This window comes from Saccostrea echinata, unplaced genomic scaffold, assembly GCF_033153115.1.
Source record: "Saccostrea echinata isolate AGI-Se365-2 ecotype Australia unplaced genomic scaffold, CSIRO_AGI_Sech_v1 ptg000009l, whole genome shotgun sequence".
NCBI classification, from domain to species: domain Eukaryota; kingdom Metazoa; phylum Mollusca; class Bivalvia; order Ostreida; family Ostreidae; genus Saccostrea; species Saccostrea echinata.
In genome coordinates this window covers 16447254-16465849 of record NW_026889758.1, presented here as the reverse complement: position 1 = coordinate 16465849, position 18596 = coordinate 16447254, and the positions used below count along the sequence as shown (strand labels likewise).

Genomic DNA, 18596 nt, shown 5'->3' with positions numbered 1-18596 from the left:
TTTTTGTTTTTTGTTTTTTGTTTTTGTTTTTTTTTTTTTTTTGGGGGGGGGGGGGGGGGGGGAGTCACGTAAGTCACTCTGGACACCTATTGCAATCTTTTTTTTAAACAGACTTTTGTCATTCTCAATCTTAAAGCTTTGAATCAAGTTAAGTTTCCTCCCTAAAAAATGCCAAACCAATGTGATCAATCTGTTTTAGCAGAAATTTTTTAGTGGTCTTTAAATCTTATGAATCAATTCATGGTATGTAGGCTGACAAACAATAGTTTTTGTGTTAGTAATGTAACATTTTGATTTTTATTCACTAAGGTAAAATAATTTCACAATTAATGGCCTTAAAAAGCTCTTCACTATGTTAGTCAAGATATGTCAATTAAACTTTTTGATTAATTCCCTAGACCTTCACTTTTAAATTTTTTTAAAAATCGAACTTCAGATATTAAGATACATATTGGTGAGAGCAATTTTATTTTCTTACTTTGGCCTTTCCAATGACCTTTACCTCACTATTCCTTCATTTTGCAGTTACCTGCAGTTCTGTATTTGACAATATAAAAAAAGATATTTCTTTGTTCTTCATATTTTACAATTATCTCTGACCAAAGAAGGATGGTACAGTTCTTTTCATTTTGCAATACAAATTTACCTTTAGCAGGGCATTCATGATCTTTGGACATGTTTCTAGTTATTTGATGAGAAAATGATGGACAAGTACCTACTTGTTACTTCTCATAGTACATTCTGTAATTGTACACAGTTGTTACTTCTCATAGCACATTTTGTAATTGTACACAGTTGTTACTTCTCACATCACATTTTGTAATTGTACACAGTTGTTACTTCTCACTTTTTGTGATTGTATTCAGTTGTTACTTCTCACATCACATTTTGTAATTGTACACAGTTGTTACTTCTCACATCACATTTTGTAATTGTACACAGTTGTTACTTCTCACTTTTTGTGATTGTATTCAGTTGTTACTTCTCACATCACATTTTGTAATTGTACACAGTTGTTACTACTCACATAACATTTTGTATTTGTACACAGTTGTTACTTCTCACATCACATTTTGTAATTGTACACAGTTGTTACTTCTCACTTTTTGTGATTGTATTCAGTTGTTACTTCTCACATCACATTTTGTAATTGTACACAGTTGTTACTACTCACATCACATTTTGTATTTGTACACAGTTGTTACTTCTCACATCACATTTTGTAATTGTACACAGTTGTTACTTCTCACTTTTTGTGATTGTATTCAGTTGTTACTTCTCACATCACATTTTGTAATTGTACACAGTTGTTACTACTCACATCACATTTTGTATTTGTACACAGTTGTTACTTTTCACATCACATTTTGTAATTGTACACAGTTGTTACTTTTCACATCACACTTTGTAATTGTACACAGTTGTTACTTCTCACATCACATGTGATTGTATTCAGTTGTTACTTCTCACATCACATTTTGTATTTGTACACAGTTGTTACATTTCTCAGCACATTTTTTAATTGTACTCACTTAAGTTTTTAATTGCACACAGTTGTTACATTTCTCAGCACATTTTTTAATTGTACTCACTTAAGTTTTTATCAGCATGTTCTATATCTACTGCCCAGCATTTGACTGTTTTTGATAGATTGTGCAACATATTTGCTATTTCTGGTGCAGGGCTATAAAATATGAACAATAAAAGGCAGGATAAGTATATTTCTAATTAATATATGTCTTTGTAAATAATGCATGCTTTTATTGGGGATAAGCAGTTGTTTGAGGTAATATGTATTAGTGTGCCCTGGGTAATCAAATGAAGAATTTATGGAGGAGATCAAATGAAACAGTAACAATGTAAATACAAGCTCCCCAGAGAATGAGCTCCATCATGTTCATAGACTGCAAAAACTCCTTGTAACTCTGTTTTACAATATTCTTTGTCAAATTGTTTGAGCATCTTGAAATCATTTCATTCATTAGCTTGCATGCTCCTGAATTATTGAAAATCATCACAGTGTCTTGACTATAGTCCCACTGAAGTATTGAAAAAAAGTCTTTGAAATGTGTCAACCCAGCATTATTTATCTTGATTCCTAAAATAGAAAAAAGGAAATTGGATAATTCTAGCATCAGTCCATCTCCACAATCTCTTTATCCTATAGAACTTAAACACAATTCTGCCATAATGAGACAATTGCTTAATGTGCATCACAGCTATACAAGGAAAGGGTGCAACTGTATCAAAGACTCTCACACAGGTTATAGGGCTGTAAATTAAAGGCTCAGCATTGATTTATCTGACTTACTTATGGAGATAAATTCTCAAGGATATTGGAAACTCATATTGAAAGAGTTGTGTAGGTTAACCATTTTGTTGCAGCATTCTTTCATGTTTAAGTAATGTTGTTTTGATGCCCTGTTTCTGGAGGTGGCATTATTCTTAACAGCTTGCTGTGGTCCTAAAAATGGGTTCTAAATGAATGGGTTGGCACAGATACGGTGTTTACTAGATTTTTTTTTACCCCAAAATGATCATTTTAACTTTCCAGATTTTACCATGATTATCTTTACCTTCACAACATCATATTGACCTTGAGTGAAGATTTTGATGCACCTATAGATCATCAGCAGCATCAACAGTACATGTTTAAGTTTGAGTCAGTTTCAATCAAAGGTTCAAAGACCATTTCACTGTTATTGGCCAGTGACTTTCACTTTTAAAATTTGAAATTCAGTCAACACTTTGACCGACCTGTGGATCATCAGCAGTACAAGTTTTAATACATTCCAATGAAGACTTCCAGAGTTACAGCCTAGACATTATTTCACTATACAAAATGAGATGACCTTGAATTACCATGACAAAATATCCTGTATACCATGGCCAACATTATTCTGAAGTCTTTAGCCATTCCATGCAGTCAAGGATTTGAGATATGACCCGAATATACTTAATGACACACAGACATCCCAAAACCAGAACATCACCTTTTTGGGGAAAGCAGACACAACTTGAAGACTACACAACTTCTGAATCATTAAATACATGTACTGACATCTCCAGCTATCTCAATCATTAAATCCTTTAAGGACTTTTTACTTTGATTTAAAAAAACCTTCAAAGATTATGCTAGTAAGGGATTAAATAATAAAGATAAAACAGTAGTATTTACTATTTCAAACCATTGAAAAAAACAGAAAAATGTAGACATGCCTAAGTGCAGCTGGAATGATACAGAGATATGCTACATATCACATAATTGTCCAGCGTATTTGTCCATCATGTTGATAGGAACTGAATGATTCTAAATTTTATATTTTTCAACATTACATAATGTTGATTTCACAGAAGCTTGAAAAATAACTAAGATAAGCTAACTAGAGATGAGCAGGCTGATAATCAAGTAGGTCATCTGCTTTTTTCTAGCTTTCAGTTTCAAACTTTCTTTTTACCAGATACTTTTTAAAGCCAGTTGTATATGTTTAAATTAACAATTTAAACAAATGTAGTCATTAAAATCTGTAAACACATGTTTATTGCATATGGTAACCTTAGTCTTTCTTTCCTGCATTAGATAAGTTTCGACTTTATAGAATTAACAATATCATTGGAGTTGTTACAATATTACTATATTTCCTTTTCCAGAAAAATACCCAATTTCTAGGACTTGTTTTAAGTCGGACATAGAGTTTTGGATCAAAATTTGACTTGCAAAAATCTTACTTATAGGCATGTAATTATAGGGTATTTTATTTACAGCACCAGTGCGATTACATTATCTTGTAGTACATGTACTACATGTATTTATTATTATATTAAGGACAGATGATACAAACAAAAAAATGGATGCCTGGATTGGTATATATTTTTAAACCTATTTTGATTGTAAATGATGCAAATAATAAATTTCTAAAATATTAAGAAATTGTAAACTGTCTATGATGTTCAAAATTCTATCTTTCTGCAACCATCCTTATTATTCTATACAACATTTTATCACTATAAATCCCATTATTGTGAAACTTTGAATGAAAAATGAAAATCTGTGCGGTTAAACTTATTCATTTTACTTATATAACCATGACTTAATTTGTTATTTTCAAGATTTTTGATAAAAGTTTGTTTGTATCATCTCACCTTAAGTAAGTAAATTTTATTTCAAGTCAACACAGCATGTGTACAGTATAACAAATAACATGAGCTTTTTAGAGCTCTTTAACTGACTATCACAAATTAAAATCACAATTTAAAAAAAAAAATGAAATAGAAATGCACAGTGATTATTACTGTGATTAAAGAATAACTTCTGCAATGCAGAGTATTTGCTTTGAAAAGGGAAATAAATAATAGGCACTAAATTAAGCACACCATAACAATCAGATTTAAAAAAAACACTGATTGTATACCAATAGCTGAAAAATGAATCTGGCAGCATGGAAAGCTTATTTAAAATCAAGCTAAAACATGACCAATTTGAAAATTTAGCAGAGCAGAAAATAATTTAAATTTCTTAACAACACATCTTACCTAGTGATAGGGACAATTGGTCCCTACATACAAGATTAGTGCTAACAAAAGAAATTAATTGGGGAAAAAATTACTTAAGCTTTAGAATTAGTAATCTTTTCTCAGACATTTGTGAAAGTAGTTATCTAATATTTGAATTATATAATGCCTATAGTCTAGTAACTCTGACATCAATAGTATGTACCCACCTTAAAACTAAAGTAAATATTTTTAAAATGCTTCTTAAGTGAATTCTTTTTCTTGCATGCACAAGCTTGAGAAAGTATACATATTAGTTAATGCAACAGTAATGGCACATAGGATTGCTCTGAAGAAGCAGTGCAGACCAATAGAAAGACCAAACACAAAGGTTCATGGCCAAACGAGAGAAGGATTTCATCCTGTTCATATGCATAATTATACTGAATGAACCTCAACTTGATGGACTTCAAACCATAAACTATAGATATTGATGTCTCAATCATTAATAAACTATATTGGCTATATGATCATGCATTATAGTTTTCAGTAAGCCATACTCTGTCTTTATTTGAGGGTGGCGTGATGTAGAAATGTGCTCAGTTCTTGTCGGTTGGCACTTGGGGGATTACCATACAATTTGCATCTGTTGTCTGACTGATATACACAGGAATTGCACAATACTTGACTCCTCAAGTCTTTCTAGATCAATAGCCATTGATGCAGCTATTTAATTGGGAAGGGAGGGAGCGGTGCTTAGCATATGTTGGCTTGTTATTGGATTAGTTACTGGACTGATGTGACATCAAGTTTGTTTATCTCTTGTTTAAAATCCATCAGAGTGTGAATGGAACTTTAAATAATCTTAAAAATATTTAAGGAATTACTGAAAGAACAACAATTACAGAGCATGGATAGGTTATGTAATAAATGATGATTTGGATGGACAAGGCTTTCTGCAAGAGGACTTGATAATATACCTGTATACAAAATCTTTGAGAAGGCAATGTGAATATTAAGGATATTCCATCACCTTCAGAAGGGAAATAGACTTAGATAGTGAACATTCTGTGGACTTGCAATCATAACTCTATTCCACATGAGTGATGACAAAGAACAAACAGAAGCTGAGAAAGAAGAGGGTGGAGAAGAGAATGGCCAAATTACACAGGAAACACTGGACAATGCTAACCAGGAAGTAGGTCTCCAAATTTACCTCCCCTTATACCTTTGAAAAAAAAGGAAGGGCTGTAAATCTATAATGGTATATGGGTTCTCACCTTCATGCATTAATTCATTCTAAAAACTATGCATTTATTTGTATTCATTTATCTGGTTTATACAATTTGGCGAAACAGGTACAGAAATATATTACTTTTTTATCTATATTTTCACCTGTTATTTTGACAATATTCAACCAAAAAAAGTTAGATTTCATTTTGATTTAGAAGATTTTATAAATCATCCTGATTTATATGCCTGGACCTAAGATATTACATTGATGTCTCAAATATACATTTGCTTCAAAACTTGTAACCTTACCATGAATGTAACCATAACATAATGAGTGTAATTGACTTACTAATTAAGGCTTCCTGCACTGAAAAAAGTGGTTAATCTTAGAGCTTAAAGGAGACATGAAATATTCCACTTGTAAGGTCTGGACAGTGTTTGGTCAGTCCCAGGTGTTAGAACAAGATGACAATTGATAACTCTCCATACAGATCAATCTCTGTACAATTCATCAGACTGAAGTCTTATTGGCAGTGTGGGTTCTTTTTGCCTCTTTAACAAAAAACAAGATGCAAATTTGTAACATAGTTCATGATTCAAGATTTTCCAGAGTATCTTTGGCTTCTTTAAGTAAAATTGGTTGAGGGGAATCATATCTACAGGTACCTGACTGAAATCTTTCTTAAAATGATTTACATATTCAGGAGATGTCTAAAAGAAAGAGGGAGAGAGTAAATTTGAGTTCTCCATAGCATTTGATCAAAGTGAATATCTTCAGTGAATCAAAATATATCAAAAAAGAAAGAGAGAGAGAGTAAATTTGAGTTCTCCATAGCATTTGATCATAGTGGGTATCTCCAGTGAATCAAAATAAAGTAAACACGCTTATAGCGAATATGGTTATAATGAATTGACGCTTACAACAAAGTGATTTTCATTCACTTTGACTTTAAAATATAATGTAAACTTAACGGATATAACGAATTACACTTATGAAGCGAAATCGTTCGTCCCTGGCACTTTGTTATAAGCGAGTTTTACTGTATGTCTAAAGGAAAGAGGGAGAGAGTAAATTTGAGTTCTCCATGGCATTTGATCATAGTGGGTATCTTCCGTGATTCAAAATACATAAAAATTCAATTTACTTTTTTGTCTAAAAATTTATTCAGTTAAAAAGGTAGATGTTAAAAGTATATGTTTAAAAAAAGAAGTTTCTGAAAGTACTTCTGTAAACTAACTTTTATTCTTCCCTGACATCTGATGTTTATAAGCTGCAACTTTGATGTCGGAAGTTTTTGTTGCAACATTGTAATTAACTATTTCATTGACAGAAAAAGAACATTTATAAACTTCTATTGTTTGTATTTGCAATTGAAGAACTATATAAAGCTTTGATTGAAGCAAAATTATATTATTGTCATCCTGTACAATATTGACTTCTTATAATATACTATGCATTCCATTGTACAGAAATATTTCTTCTGCAACAGTTTAATACTTTACTTTATTGTAATTGATCATAAAGGTTTGTTTTATTACATACAGATTTATCATAATAGTACATCTTAACGACGGAGGACCTAATTCATTTGTGCAATAGATTTTTTATTCAAATTTTAATATGAGGTAAAGTGACTTTTGGTGAGTTAAAGTCAATAAAAAAATCATATGGTCATCGATGTAGATTTTTAATGGGGAGTGTTTCAAAAGTTGGCGATGGAAATTGATAATTACTGTAGGAAGTAATGGGGAATTGCCAGTGTAGGGTATAAGAGTGATCATTGAAAAAAATCTGCAATAGAATTTTTATTCATATAAAAGGAAAATGTTAACAAGACAATTTACCAGCAGATTATGCCAAAAAATAAATGGGTCATCGGCTTAGATTTTTTCAGGGGGGCATGTCAAACTCAGGTGTAGGGCACATTTTGGGGGAAATTTTCAGTGAAAATACCTTGGCCAAATAAATCATTTAATATATATAAAATCAACAAATGAATATAAATCAAAGTTTATTTACAATATTTTTGAGTTTGAATATCTTTAAAAGAATTAAAAATGTATATTTTTTATCTTTTGCAATACATAATTAAGTCAATTTGATTCAAGGCATATGCACGGTTTTCTGCGCAGTGGTGCGAAATTTCAAATTAGGTCCGTCGTCCTTAACAGCAAAATAAAATTCTCAAAAATGCAGCTCATATTGCTTTAAGGTGATATAAAGCCTTATACCATGTAGAAGTTCTGGAATATTTAGGATTTTTTATCTGGAAACAGTGGTTTGATTTCTGGTGTTTTGACAGTGTACGTCAAATGAGAACTCTGAAGCACTGTCAGGGTGTTTCATTTTATTTCTTTTTAGTCCCTTACCAGTGAAACCAGAAGGGGCTATATGTTTCCTCCTCGTCCATCCATCAGTCTGTCCCACTTGGTTTTATGCAATTTTTTCTTAATGCTTGCAGATATTGAGCTAATTTTTAGCATGTGAGTGTACCTTGATGAGTTACAATCAAGTTTTCATTTTGTTCCGCTTCAGTGATTTTTGACAGTCCTTCAAGATACAAAAATATGTTAGTAAAAATTTATGAAAACAATTGAAAACATCTTAAAAATCTATTTTTGTGTAACAGAATAAATATTCTTTCAGTATATAAACTCAAGACTTAGACTAAAGGATATTATGGTAGCAACACTGAAATTTTCAAGATTCCACTGAAAAAGATATATTCTTAGGCCATTATTTACACACTGAATTGCCTACAATTAAGGAGCATGTGACAGGTATGACTGGTCGGCAGCGTTTTTGGAGGTTTGCTCTGTTTGCTCTGCTCCAAATTTGCATTGTTTAAATGGACTATGAGCTTGAATACTGTTTGTTATCTTCTTCATATTTCATCCAAAGTTTTCTCTATACAGCTTGAATACTTTGTAAGATTTTTATGGTGCTAGAAAGCCAGAATAATGACCATTTGGTGTGTGGTCTTAATTAGTTATATTGATTAAGTTTCTATATCATTAAACATGAAGACAGAGGCTTGGGGGAGTTTTTGCAGAGGTTTAATGCTAAGTCTCACCAGCTCAGACTTTGTTAGATTCTTACATCCGTTATAAGCCTTAATAAAAGTCATTATTTTATCTCTGTGATGTATTGCTCTACATTTTATAAAAAGCACAATTATGAGACATCGGAGCTTCTATGATACTTGTATCCTCATCATTACAGCATACTCTTTAAGTTATACCAGACTGAACAAAGGGAATCCTGACTTCACAATATGAAGGGAATTGATTTATTTAAGATACAGTTATGTCTGCCATTCTATCTATCTTCTGTATTTTGCTATTTGACCTCAAAACATTTTTTTGACATTGATTTTTCTTTTAAAGTGTGGGAGATTGGTAAAAGATGTGGGAGGATAGGACAGAATAATGGCTGCACTGAGACAATCTGAGTGACAGTTAAGACACGAGAAGTTAATATAATACTAGATTGTAAGACTTATGACAGCTGAATAGAGGAAATGTCCAAAGATACTGCTCTTTGTTGGAGTTGATGCCCAGAAAATCTCTCATTGTCTTCTAGAAAAGGAGATGATTTACAAATACATGAAATAAATGTCTAGACTTTGTTTGTAATTTTTTTTTTCATTGAAAGGTTATTTCTCTTCCAACCATAACTTTTTCATTGTTTTGATGTATGTAATAAGTACATTGCAGAAAATTTTGATAAGTCAGAAAAAAGTTAAAGGAAAACTAAGCCCCATATAGGCTCCCTCTGAATCATACCAAATTCTTCTTGATGTGGATCGAGTTGAGACTGTTTAATGGAATCTCATATAGATCTGTATTTGCATTTAACATGTAATTCATGGTTCTATATTAATATAAAAAGCTATCTGTATTGCCAAAATTGAATTCTCCAGTGATAGTGAGTGCCCCCCTCCCCCTCCTGTTTTCAATAGTTTGTATGCTAAAAAATACAAAGAAAAAATATTCTTTAATGTAGACCTGAAAAAGAAATTGACACAAAGAAATATTCTTTTGGTCTCCATGTTTCCCCTTTCAGATACATGTACATACATGTATATAATTAGGTTCCAATCCCTTTGACATACATATATAATTAGGTTACCATTTAGTGAATCCAAAGGTTACATAATTCCATTGTCCAGTGTTGTCCATATGATATCTGTAAGGAGGTCCATGGCTGTCCTTATGATATCTGTAAGGAGGTCCACTGCTGTCTTTATGATATCTGTAAGGAGGTCCACTGCTGTCTTTATGATATCTGTAAGGAAATCCACGGCTGTTCTTATGATATCTGTAAGGAAGTCCACTGCTGTCCTTATGATATCTGTAAGGAGGTCCACTGCTGTCCTTATGATATCTGTAAGGAGGTCCACTGCTGTCTTTATGATATCTGTAAGGAGGTCCACTGCTGTCCTTATGATATCTGTAAGGAGGTCCACTGCTGTCTTTATGATATCTGTAGGAAGGTCCACTGCTGTCTTTATGATATCTGTAAGGAAATCCACTGCTGTCCTTATGATATCTGTTAGGAAGTCCACTGCTGTCCTTATGATATCTGTAAGGAGGTCCACTGCTGTCCTTATGATATCTGTAAGGAGGTCCACTGCTGTCTTTATGATATCTCTAAGGAGGTCCACTGCTGTCCTTATGATATCTGTAAGGAGGTCCACTGCTGTCTTTATGATATCAGTAAGGAGGTCCACTGCTGTCCTTATGATATCTGTAAGGAGGTCCACTGCTGTCTTTATGATATCTGTAAGGAAGTTCACTGCTGTCTATATGACTCGTATAAGGTTTTCCACTGCTGTCCTTATGATATCTGTAAGGAAGTCCAATGTTGTCTTTATGATATCTGTAAGGAAGTCCACTGCTGTCCTTATGATATCTGTAAGGAGGTCCACTGCTGTCTTTATGATATCTGTAAGGAGGTCCACTGCTTCTTAATGATATCTGTAAGGAAGTCCACTGCTGTCTATATGACATCTATAAGGTTGTCCACTGCTGTCCTTATGATATCTCTAAGGAAGTCCAATGTTGTCTTTATGATATCTGTAAGGAAGTCCACTGCTGTCCTTATGATATCTGTAAGGAAGTCCAATGTTGTCTTTATGATATCTGTAAGGAAGTCCACTGCTGTCCTTATGATATCTGTAAGGAAGTCTACTACTGGCTATATGGTATCTATATAGTCCACTACTTGCTCTTGGTTGAGAGGTTATGATCACAGATTCACCCCTCCCCCCTTTCATTTTAGCTGCAGTTTGTAGATAATTGATTTAGTTAGTTACATTAGAAAGTCCCTTTTTTTTCAGATCTGCAACAATTGCAGCTTTTGTTTATATTCAATACTAAGTTAAAGTCCTCTATAATAATAAATTGTTAGTTTTGACCCTTTGTTTAAAAGAATTTTCTTTTTTCATTGTTATAAATATGATGAAAACTAAGGAGTTTTTATTAACATGTTGATTAGTGAAAATTTCATTGTAAATTGCATTACTTAGTTACAAATGTTTTGTCTTTTTCAGTCCCTGGAGAGCACGCGCCGGATGCTTAATATGTGTGAAGAGGTAAGTCATTCAATGTGCATTGTGAGGAGAAGGCCATCAGTCTATCTGTATGTACATAGTTTAATTGAATTATTATACATTTCATAAAGGTATTTCTTTTTGCATAATGTCAGGTTCTGAGCTATCCTTCTCTCTTTTCTATTTCTTTCATTCACTGTCCCCTGGCAGCCAATCATATACACTGCACATGACAACAGGTTATTATCTAGGTATTACACAGGGAATTTGATGAACCACCTTCCAGCCACATTGCAGTATGTGTACCTAATAACTGCACTCCTGCTACCCTAAGAAATTTATATATATTTAAAAGTTTCCAACTCTCTACACTGCCAATGATAGGCAAGGCTTAATTGAAACTACACACTCCCAAATAGAGGTACATTTTGTCGATGAGGTGAACCTGGAATGTTAGAGACTGTAGACTTGAAGTTTCTTTTTAAATTAATAGTACAAATTGAAATTGATTTAAAACTACATGTATTTTGTGTTTCTGTGTTTCCTTGATTTGAGTCCGCCCCTCAACCAATCAGCTTTGAAAAGGTTGGCCAATAGACAAGGATGTTTGCTTAAAACAGATGGGTTTGTTCAATTCACTGAAGAGCGAAAATAAACAGATTATTGAAATGAGTCATATCATTAAATTTATTATTATTACTAAAATGCCATGATTCTTATATTAGTGGTTATCATTTAAACAAAATGCTTTGTTTGATTGTTAGTACGGGAATTAATGGCGCAGCTGTTGCAGAAAAAACAAAATGTTTGAAACACTGATGCCCCCGTATGGCAGCTTATAGCGAAGTTTAAACTTTCTCAAATGCAAGTCAAACTCCAGGTCAAGAGATCAAAAATGTTGGTACCATAAGTAAGGTCTTGTCTCAAGGAATATGCCTGTGAAATGTGAAAGCCATAGCACCAACCATTGAAAAGATATGGAGAAGGTTAAAGATTTTCAAAAGTAAGTCAAAAATCAAGGTCAAGGTCAATGGGTCGAAATTGTTTGTATCAAAAGGAAAGTTTTGTCACAAGGAATACGCATGTGAAATATGAAAGTCCTACAATGTAACATCAACCATTCCAAAGTTAAGACCAAGGTTAAGGTTTTTCTAAAGTAGGTCAAACTCAAAGGTCAAAGTCATCAAAGTTGTTGGTATCCAAGAAGGTCTTATCAGAAGGAATAGGCATGTGAAGTATGTAAGCCCTGGCTCCAATTGTTCAAAAGTTATGGCCAAGGTTAAAGTTTTTCAAAAGTAGGTCAAATTCCAAGGTCAAAGGGTCAAAGTTTTTGGTATCCAAAGGAAGGTCTTGTCACAAGGAATATACTAGTGAAGTATGAAAGCCCCAGCATCAACTGTTCAAAAGTTATGGCCAAGATTAAAGTTGCTTAAAATTTTGTAAAACTGGGTCAAACGCCAAGTTCAAGGTCAAAAGGTCAAGCAAGATGGTACCCAAAGAAAGGTCTTGTCACAATTAATACGCATGAAATATGAAAGCCATAGCTCTAACCAATCAAAAGTTAAAGGGAAGGTTAAAGTTTTTGCGGACAAACAGACAGACAGATGGATGGACAGGGCAAAAACATTATGCCTCTGAATATTTGATTACGGGGGCATAAAAATTCTGTGGAATGAATGTGCAGTAGTCAGAATTTTCTCTTTGCACAGACGTTGTCATTAGAGCTCGCAGTGATGAGTGGCGCTTTACACCGCTGGCTGCACTCGCTGCTACTTCACACAAAGATTGTTCATGACCTGAAGGTGTGTCATGACCTTGACCCAAGGTCATTTGGGCAAGTACAAGGTCACTGAGTGATAGAAAAAGTTCAAAATTCATGTCCAGTCGATCTCTTTCTTATGGATAAACTTGGTGAGTTCCTCGTTTACTGAAAGATTGCTTATGTATGACTGGAGAGTGTGTCATGACCTCAATTCAAGATCATTTAAGCAAGTTCAAGGTCATTGACAGAAAAAGTTCATAATCTGTGTCTGGTCTATATCTTTCTTATACAGAATAATGCTGGGATGTTGGGAGTTTCCACTTCACACAAAGATTGCTTATGACCTGAGGGTGTGTCATGATCTTGACCTATAGTCACTGTAGAAAAAAATGGATAATAATGCATCCAAACTTTCCAATAGAGAAATACTTGAAAAATTGTTATTTATTTTTTCAATGTAATATAAAACACAGTTAGTATTGATGGTTTATTAGACTGTGCCTTAGTTTCATTCATTAAAAAAATATAATGAGCAATTATTCTATGAGTAAATTTTCACTCTGACTAAATGTTTAAACAAATTGAGAACACCTCTTAGATCCATCCAATACTAGTATTAGTGATTGGCACCTTCTCTGAAAAACCCAGCAGGTTTTGGACAGTTCTAGTTTTAATAGTAATTGTCACCTGAACACTTACCAACAAGAGACATACGATTTATGCTTAGTTTCAGGGTTTTTTTTTCCTTTAAATTTATAGATTTTTCTTGTTAAGAGTTTCTATAATATATATTGTATAGAGTATTTTAGAATGAACAGAGTAACAATACTATGATTATCAGTTCAGGTGATGTCCTCCATTTAATATTTATAGTATTACCGGTAGGTATGTGAAACCACAGTATTTGATTTAGTCAGTGAAGAATCAGGTTACCTTTGATTTGTAATAGATACCCAGGAATCAAGGGAATGTGTTATTTGGGATTATTTTCTTCAGTGAATTCTAGATTAAGGTTAAGAAAACCATTACATGCTATGTTTTCATGAGCACTGATCATTCTCCATGTTTTATTCAGACAGATAGCCAATAGATAGGTGTCAGCTAACTTAAGTGATACTTTCATATTAATCAGGCAGATCAAGAATTTCTTAACATTCCTTGTCCCTCTGTTCACTTATATAACATTTTGCTTTAACAATTATTTTTTTTTAAATGTAATTTGTAATTAAATTGCACACAATTTAATCTTAGTTACCTTATGTAGAAAAATTTGACAGAAATGGCCTTTCATCTTGACAGTTTTAAAAAGGAATAATTGTCAGTTATCCCAGTGAGAGTTACCTCTCTTATTACAGGGTGTGTGAACCTTAATGTAAAGAGGGAACAGTCCAAAAATAAGCAAAAATACTCCCAAAAGCAAAGAATTTTAACAATGCTAAGACATATGATGAAGTATTCTATGAAAATTCACAAAAAAGTTATCAGAATGTTATATGGTTTTTATATGTTGATCTGTAACAATGTTTGTTTGAAAGCAGTGGTTTTTGACAACAAATCATTGTGAGTTTGCAAATTATTTTTAAGCTCAGTGTATTCTTAAACTCTAAATCAATCATCTGAAAAATATGCAAATACAACTGTATAGTGTACAGCTCAAGAATTTGCATGATAATGTTGATAAATTTAAAAAAAAACTGATAAGAATGGAAATCAAAGGCTGCTTAAGGAAGAATTTTTTTTTTAAATTGAAGCAGAAAAAGTTTCTTGCACATATTTTACCTTGTTACATGTACATTGTCCTTAATTCATGTGCATATTATACATGTATTACTGGTTTAGAGGTCAGTATGATGATTTAGCTTCCGAAGGAGTACAACTGCAAGAGGTAAATATTGTACCTTAAGGGTAACTTAATCATCACAAAGACAAAAAAAAAAAATTAAAAAGTTTTATTTATGATTCAATGATTAATTGATACAAACTGCTTTGCAAATCTCACCATCTTGTTCTTTTCTCTGCCTAAATGACCTCATTGAGAGATGTAGGATTTCACTGAATGACAAAATTAAACATAACTAATATCAATTTGGAAGTTCCCAATCTATTTTTGGTCCAGTCAAATTTTAAAAAAAAAAAAAAAAATCAACGTTATATTCACCTGGAAAGTCAGACACAGGTGAGCATAATTTTTAATGATTCCTAGAACATTGGATTTCAGCCAATCAGAGAGTAAGAAATCACTCAATCATATTGATAGCAAATGTTGAAACTGTTCATGGATTTGCATTTTCATATCCTTTTTTAGCTCACCTGACTGAGCTCAAGTGAGCTTTTCCGATCAAAATTTGTTGTCTGTCTTCGTCGTTGGCGTTGCTGTTGTAAACTTTTCACAATTTCATATCTTCTTCTCCAGAACTACAGGGCCAATTTCAACCAAACTTGGCATAGAGTATGATTCAAGTTTGTTCAAATGAAGGGCCACGCCCTCCTCCAAGGGGAGATAATTATGAAATAGCGAAAAATTAATGGCATCATTGAAAAATCTTCTTCTCAAGAACCAGTGGGCCAGGAAAGATGAAACTCATGTGGAATTATTGTCAGGTAGTGTAGATTCAAGTTTGTTCAAATCATAACCCTCGGGGGTAGGATGGGGCCACAATGGACGATCAAAGTTTTACTTAGTAGTACATGTATATAGGAAAATTCTTAAAAAATCTTCTTCTCAAGAACAGCAAAGCATTGATTGGTCATATTTTTGTGAAAGTATCCTCAGGTGGTGTAGATTCAAGTTTGTTCAAATCATGAACCCTGGGGGTAGGGTGGAGCCACAATGGATGATCAAAGTTTAACATAGGAGTGTATGGGAAAAATCTTCAAAATCTTCTTCTCAAGAACAGCAAAGCTGTGATTGGTCATATTGATATGATTTATATGGAAGCATCCTCAGGTGGTGTAGAATCAAGTTTATTGAAATCATGACCCCCGGGGGTAGGATCAGGGGCCACAATGGACGATCAAAGTTTTACTTAGTAGTATATAGGATAAATCTTAAAAAATCCTCTTCTCAAGAACAGCAAAGCTATGATCGGTCATATTTATATGGATGCATCCTCAGGTGGTGTAGATTCAAGTTTGTTGAAATCATGACCCCCGGGAGTACAGTGCAGGGAACTAATTTTGTTACATAAACCAGCATCAGCATAAGAATTATTAGCATCAGGATCGAGCTAGCATCAGCATCAGCATTTAAAAAACAGCATTACCAGGATCAGCATCAGCAAGCAAAGGATAAAACCAGCATTGACCTACATAAAATCAGCATTATCCTACTAGCATCAGAAAATCAATGAGTTTTAATTCAGTAAAAAATTTAAAAAGAAAGAAAGAATATTGGTTAAAGTATTCACATTATTGATACATAGTGAGATATTATGATCAAATAATTGTAAAAGGCACTTTTATTGCTTTAAATGGCAATGCTGAAATTCATTATCTACTTCCGGTGGCATGATGCTACTTCCGGTAGCATTGACCTAATTATAAAACAGCATCAGGATAAGGATTACTAGCATTAAATCAGCAAGCACAGGAAGCATTCAAATCAGCAAGCAAAGGAAGCATTCAAATCAGCATCGATGCTGTAACAAAATTAGTTTCCTGCACTGTAGGATGGGGCCACAATGAACGATCAAAGTTTTACTTAGTAGTATATAGGGATAATCTTTAAAAATCTTCTTCTCAAGAACAGCAAAGCTTTGATCGGTCATATTTATATGGATGCATTCTCAGATAGTGTAGAATCACGTTTGTTGAAATCATGACCCCCAGGGGGTAGGGTGGGGACACAATGAAAGTTCCAACTGGTAATTGTAATGTTAAAAATACCAAAGTAATTCTAATTTAATGCATTATAATTCAAAGTAATTGATACCCGGTCTTGGTGTATAATGATTGGGGTGTCCATCCAAACTTCCTTCCAACCATATATCTATAACATTAGGGTAGACCTCTCTCTTGTCTGCAACTCCTTCTATACCACTGAATAAAATTCAATGGGACTTTCAAAGAATCTTTATTACATAGTGCCATTGAGCACCTCCTATTTTTCTTTTCATTTGGACAGATATTTGGGTTTCCTTATAGCATAACCTGGACATTGCTTTTCTTTCTTTAATATTGGGTCTCTTATTTGCAACTCCTCCTATACCACAGCAAACATGGACTTTGCCAATACATGTATTATATTCATATGGGAGCGGGGGTATCATTTTGTGAGTTCACTCTCACAGTACCTCTAGTTTGCTGTAGGGGTTTTTCTTAATATATAAAGAAATTCTTACTTTACCAGGAACATTCCACACTGGTTAATTTGGTTGCTAAATCAAATATTTTTTCCACTTTTTGTTTTTGTGTATATGTCCAAAAAGGATGTCATTTGTTCTTCAACCTTTTCCTTGAATTTAATTTGGTGCAGATAAATTTATATCTATCCTAAGTATACTTATATGTTAATTAAGTCTTGCAGTAAAAAAAAATTGACTCTGAGAATATTGGGAAAAATTAATCCTGAATGTTAATATATAATATCCATAAATAAAACAGTGAAATTATATCTATATATTTTTACAGAAATAAATGAATCTCTTTATTCCATTTTCATTTTCCATGAATTAAAATGTTTTGACATGCAACAGGCCAAGGAAGCAGGCATACAAACTCTTGTTATGATAGATGAACAGGGAGGTAAGCAGAAGAGCCTATTGTATTGGCTGTTCTGTTTGTTAGACACACTGGATATGTATCAGTAGTAATTTCTGTCACATTCACACTGTTTGCGTGTATTATTAGTGTTAATCATATGTTCAATGAACAGTCATTTGTTGTTTAAGTTAAGGTATCTTTCTTTGTAGTAAGAAACATTTGTTTCTTTTTGTTGTATGAATAAGTGCACAGAAACAAGTCTGTTTTTGTGAAATACTTTTATGTTCTGGTGTCACCCTCAAACAACTGTAGAGAAAAAAAAATTCACAAAGGAATCTTCTCTGAAAAAAAAAAAATCATTCATAACTTAGTCTTTGGCATATGTAACTGCAGAACTGTACCTACATATAATAATGTATAAGATATTGTGAGAGAAGAAGATTGTGAATTTTTGTTGAGGTTTTTTGATGTACTGAGTTGATCCTGAATGTTTTCTATCCTCTGTCCAGAGTAAGGAAGCGGGCATCAAGACATTAGTAATGCTTGATGAGCAAGGAGGTAAGATTACCATGACAACACATAACTGTGGTGGCTGCCCTCTGCTTACATTGTACACATACTAGCAAGTTTTTGGAATATCAATTTATATTCTATTTTATTATGAAAGACACTTAAATTATTCCAAATGAAGATTAAATATGTAATTTTGATAAGTTATTAAATGACAAAATAACTGTATTTGCACAAATTATTCAATACATATTTAAATCACCTCAGTCAGCTTCTGTTTTGAGTTTTTTCATCATTATTCAATGAAATTTTATGAAATGAATAAATTGACAATGGTCTATTAT

General features: G+C 33.0%; 1 protein-coding gene across 4 annotated transcripts in view; it reads left to right on the top strand.

Moving 5' to 3' along the window:
- The window catches only part of LOC133181881 (synaptosomal-associated protein 25-like), a 50678-nt gene that overhangs the window by 16972 nt on the left and 15110 nt on the right, over positions 1-18596 (top strand). For 3 of the 4 annotated variants that reach the window (XM_061316525.1, XM_061316526.1, XM_061316528.1), the window contains exon 3: positions 11280-11321. In XM_061316525.1, coding sequence (XP_061172509.1) covers positions 11280-11321 — 42 coding nt within the window. Of the gene's footprint in view, positions 1-5506; positions 5690-11279; positions 11322-18596 lie in introns of those variants that run through there. The other variant, XM_061316527.1, reaches the window with a different exon arrangement.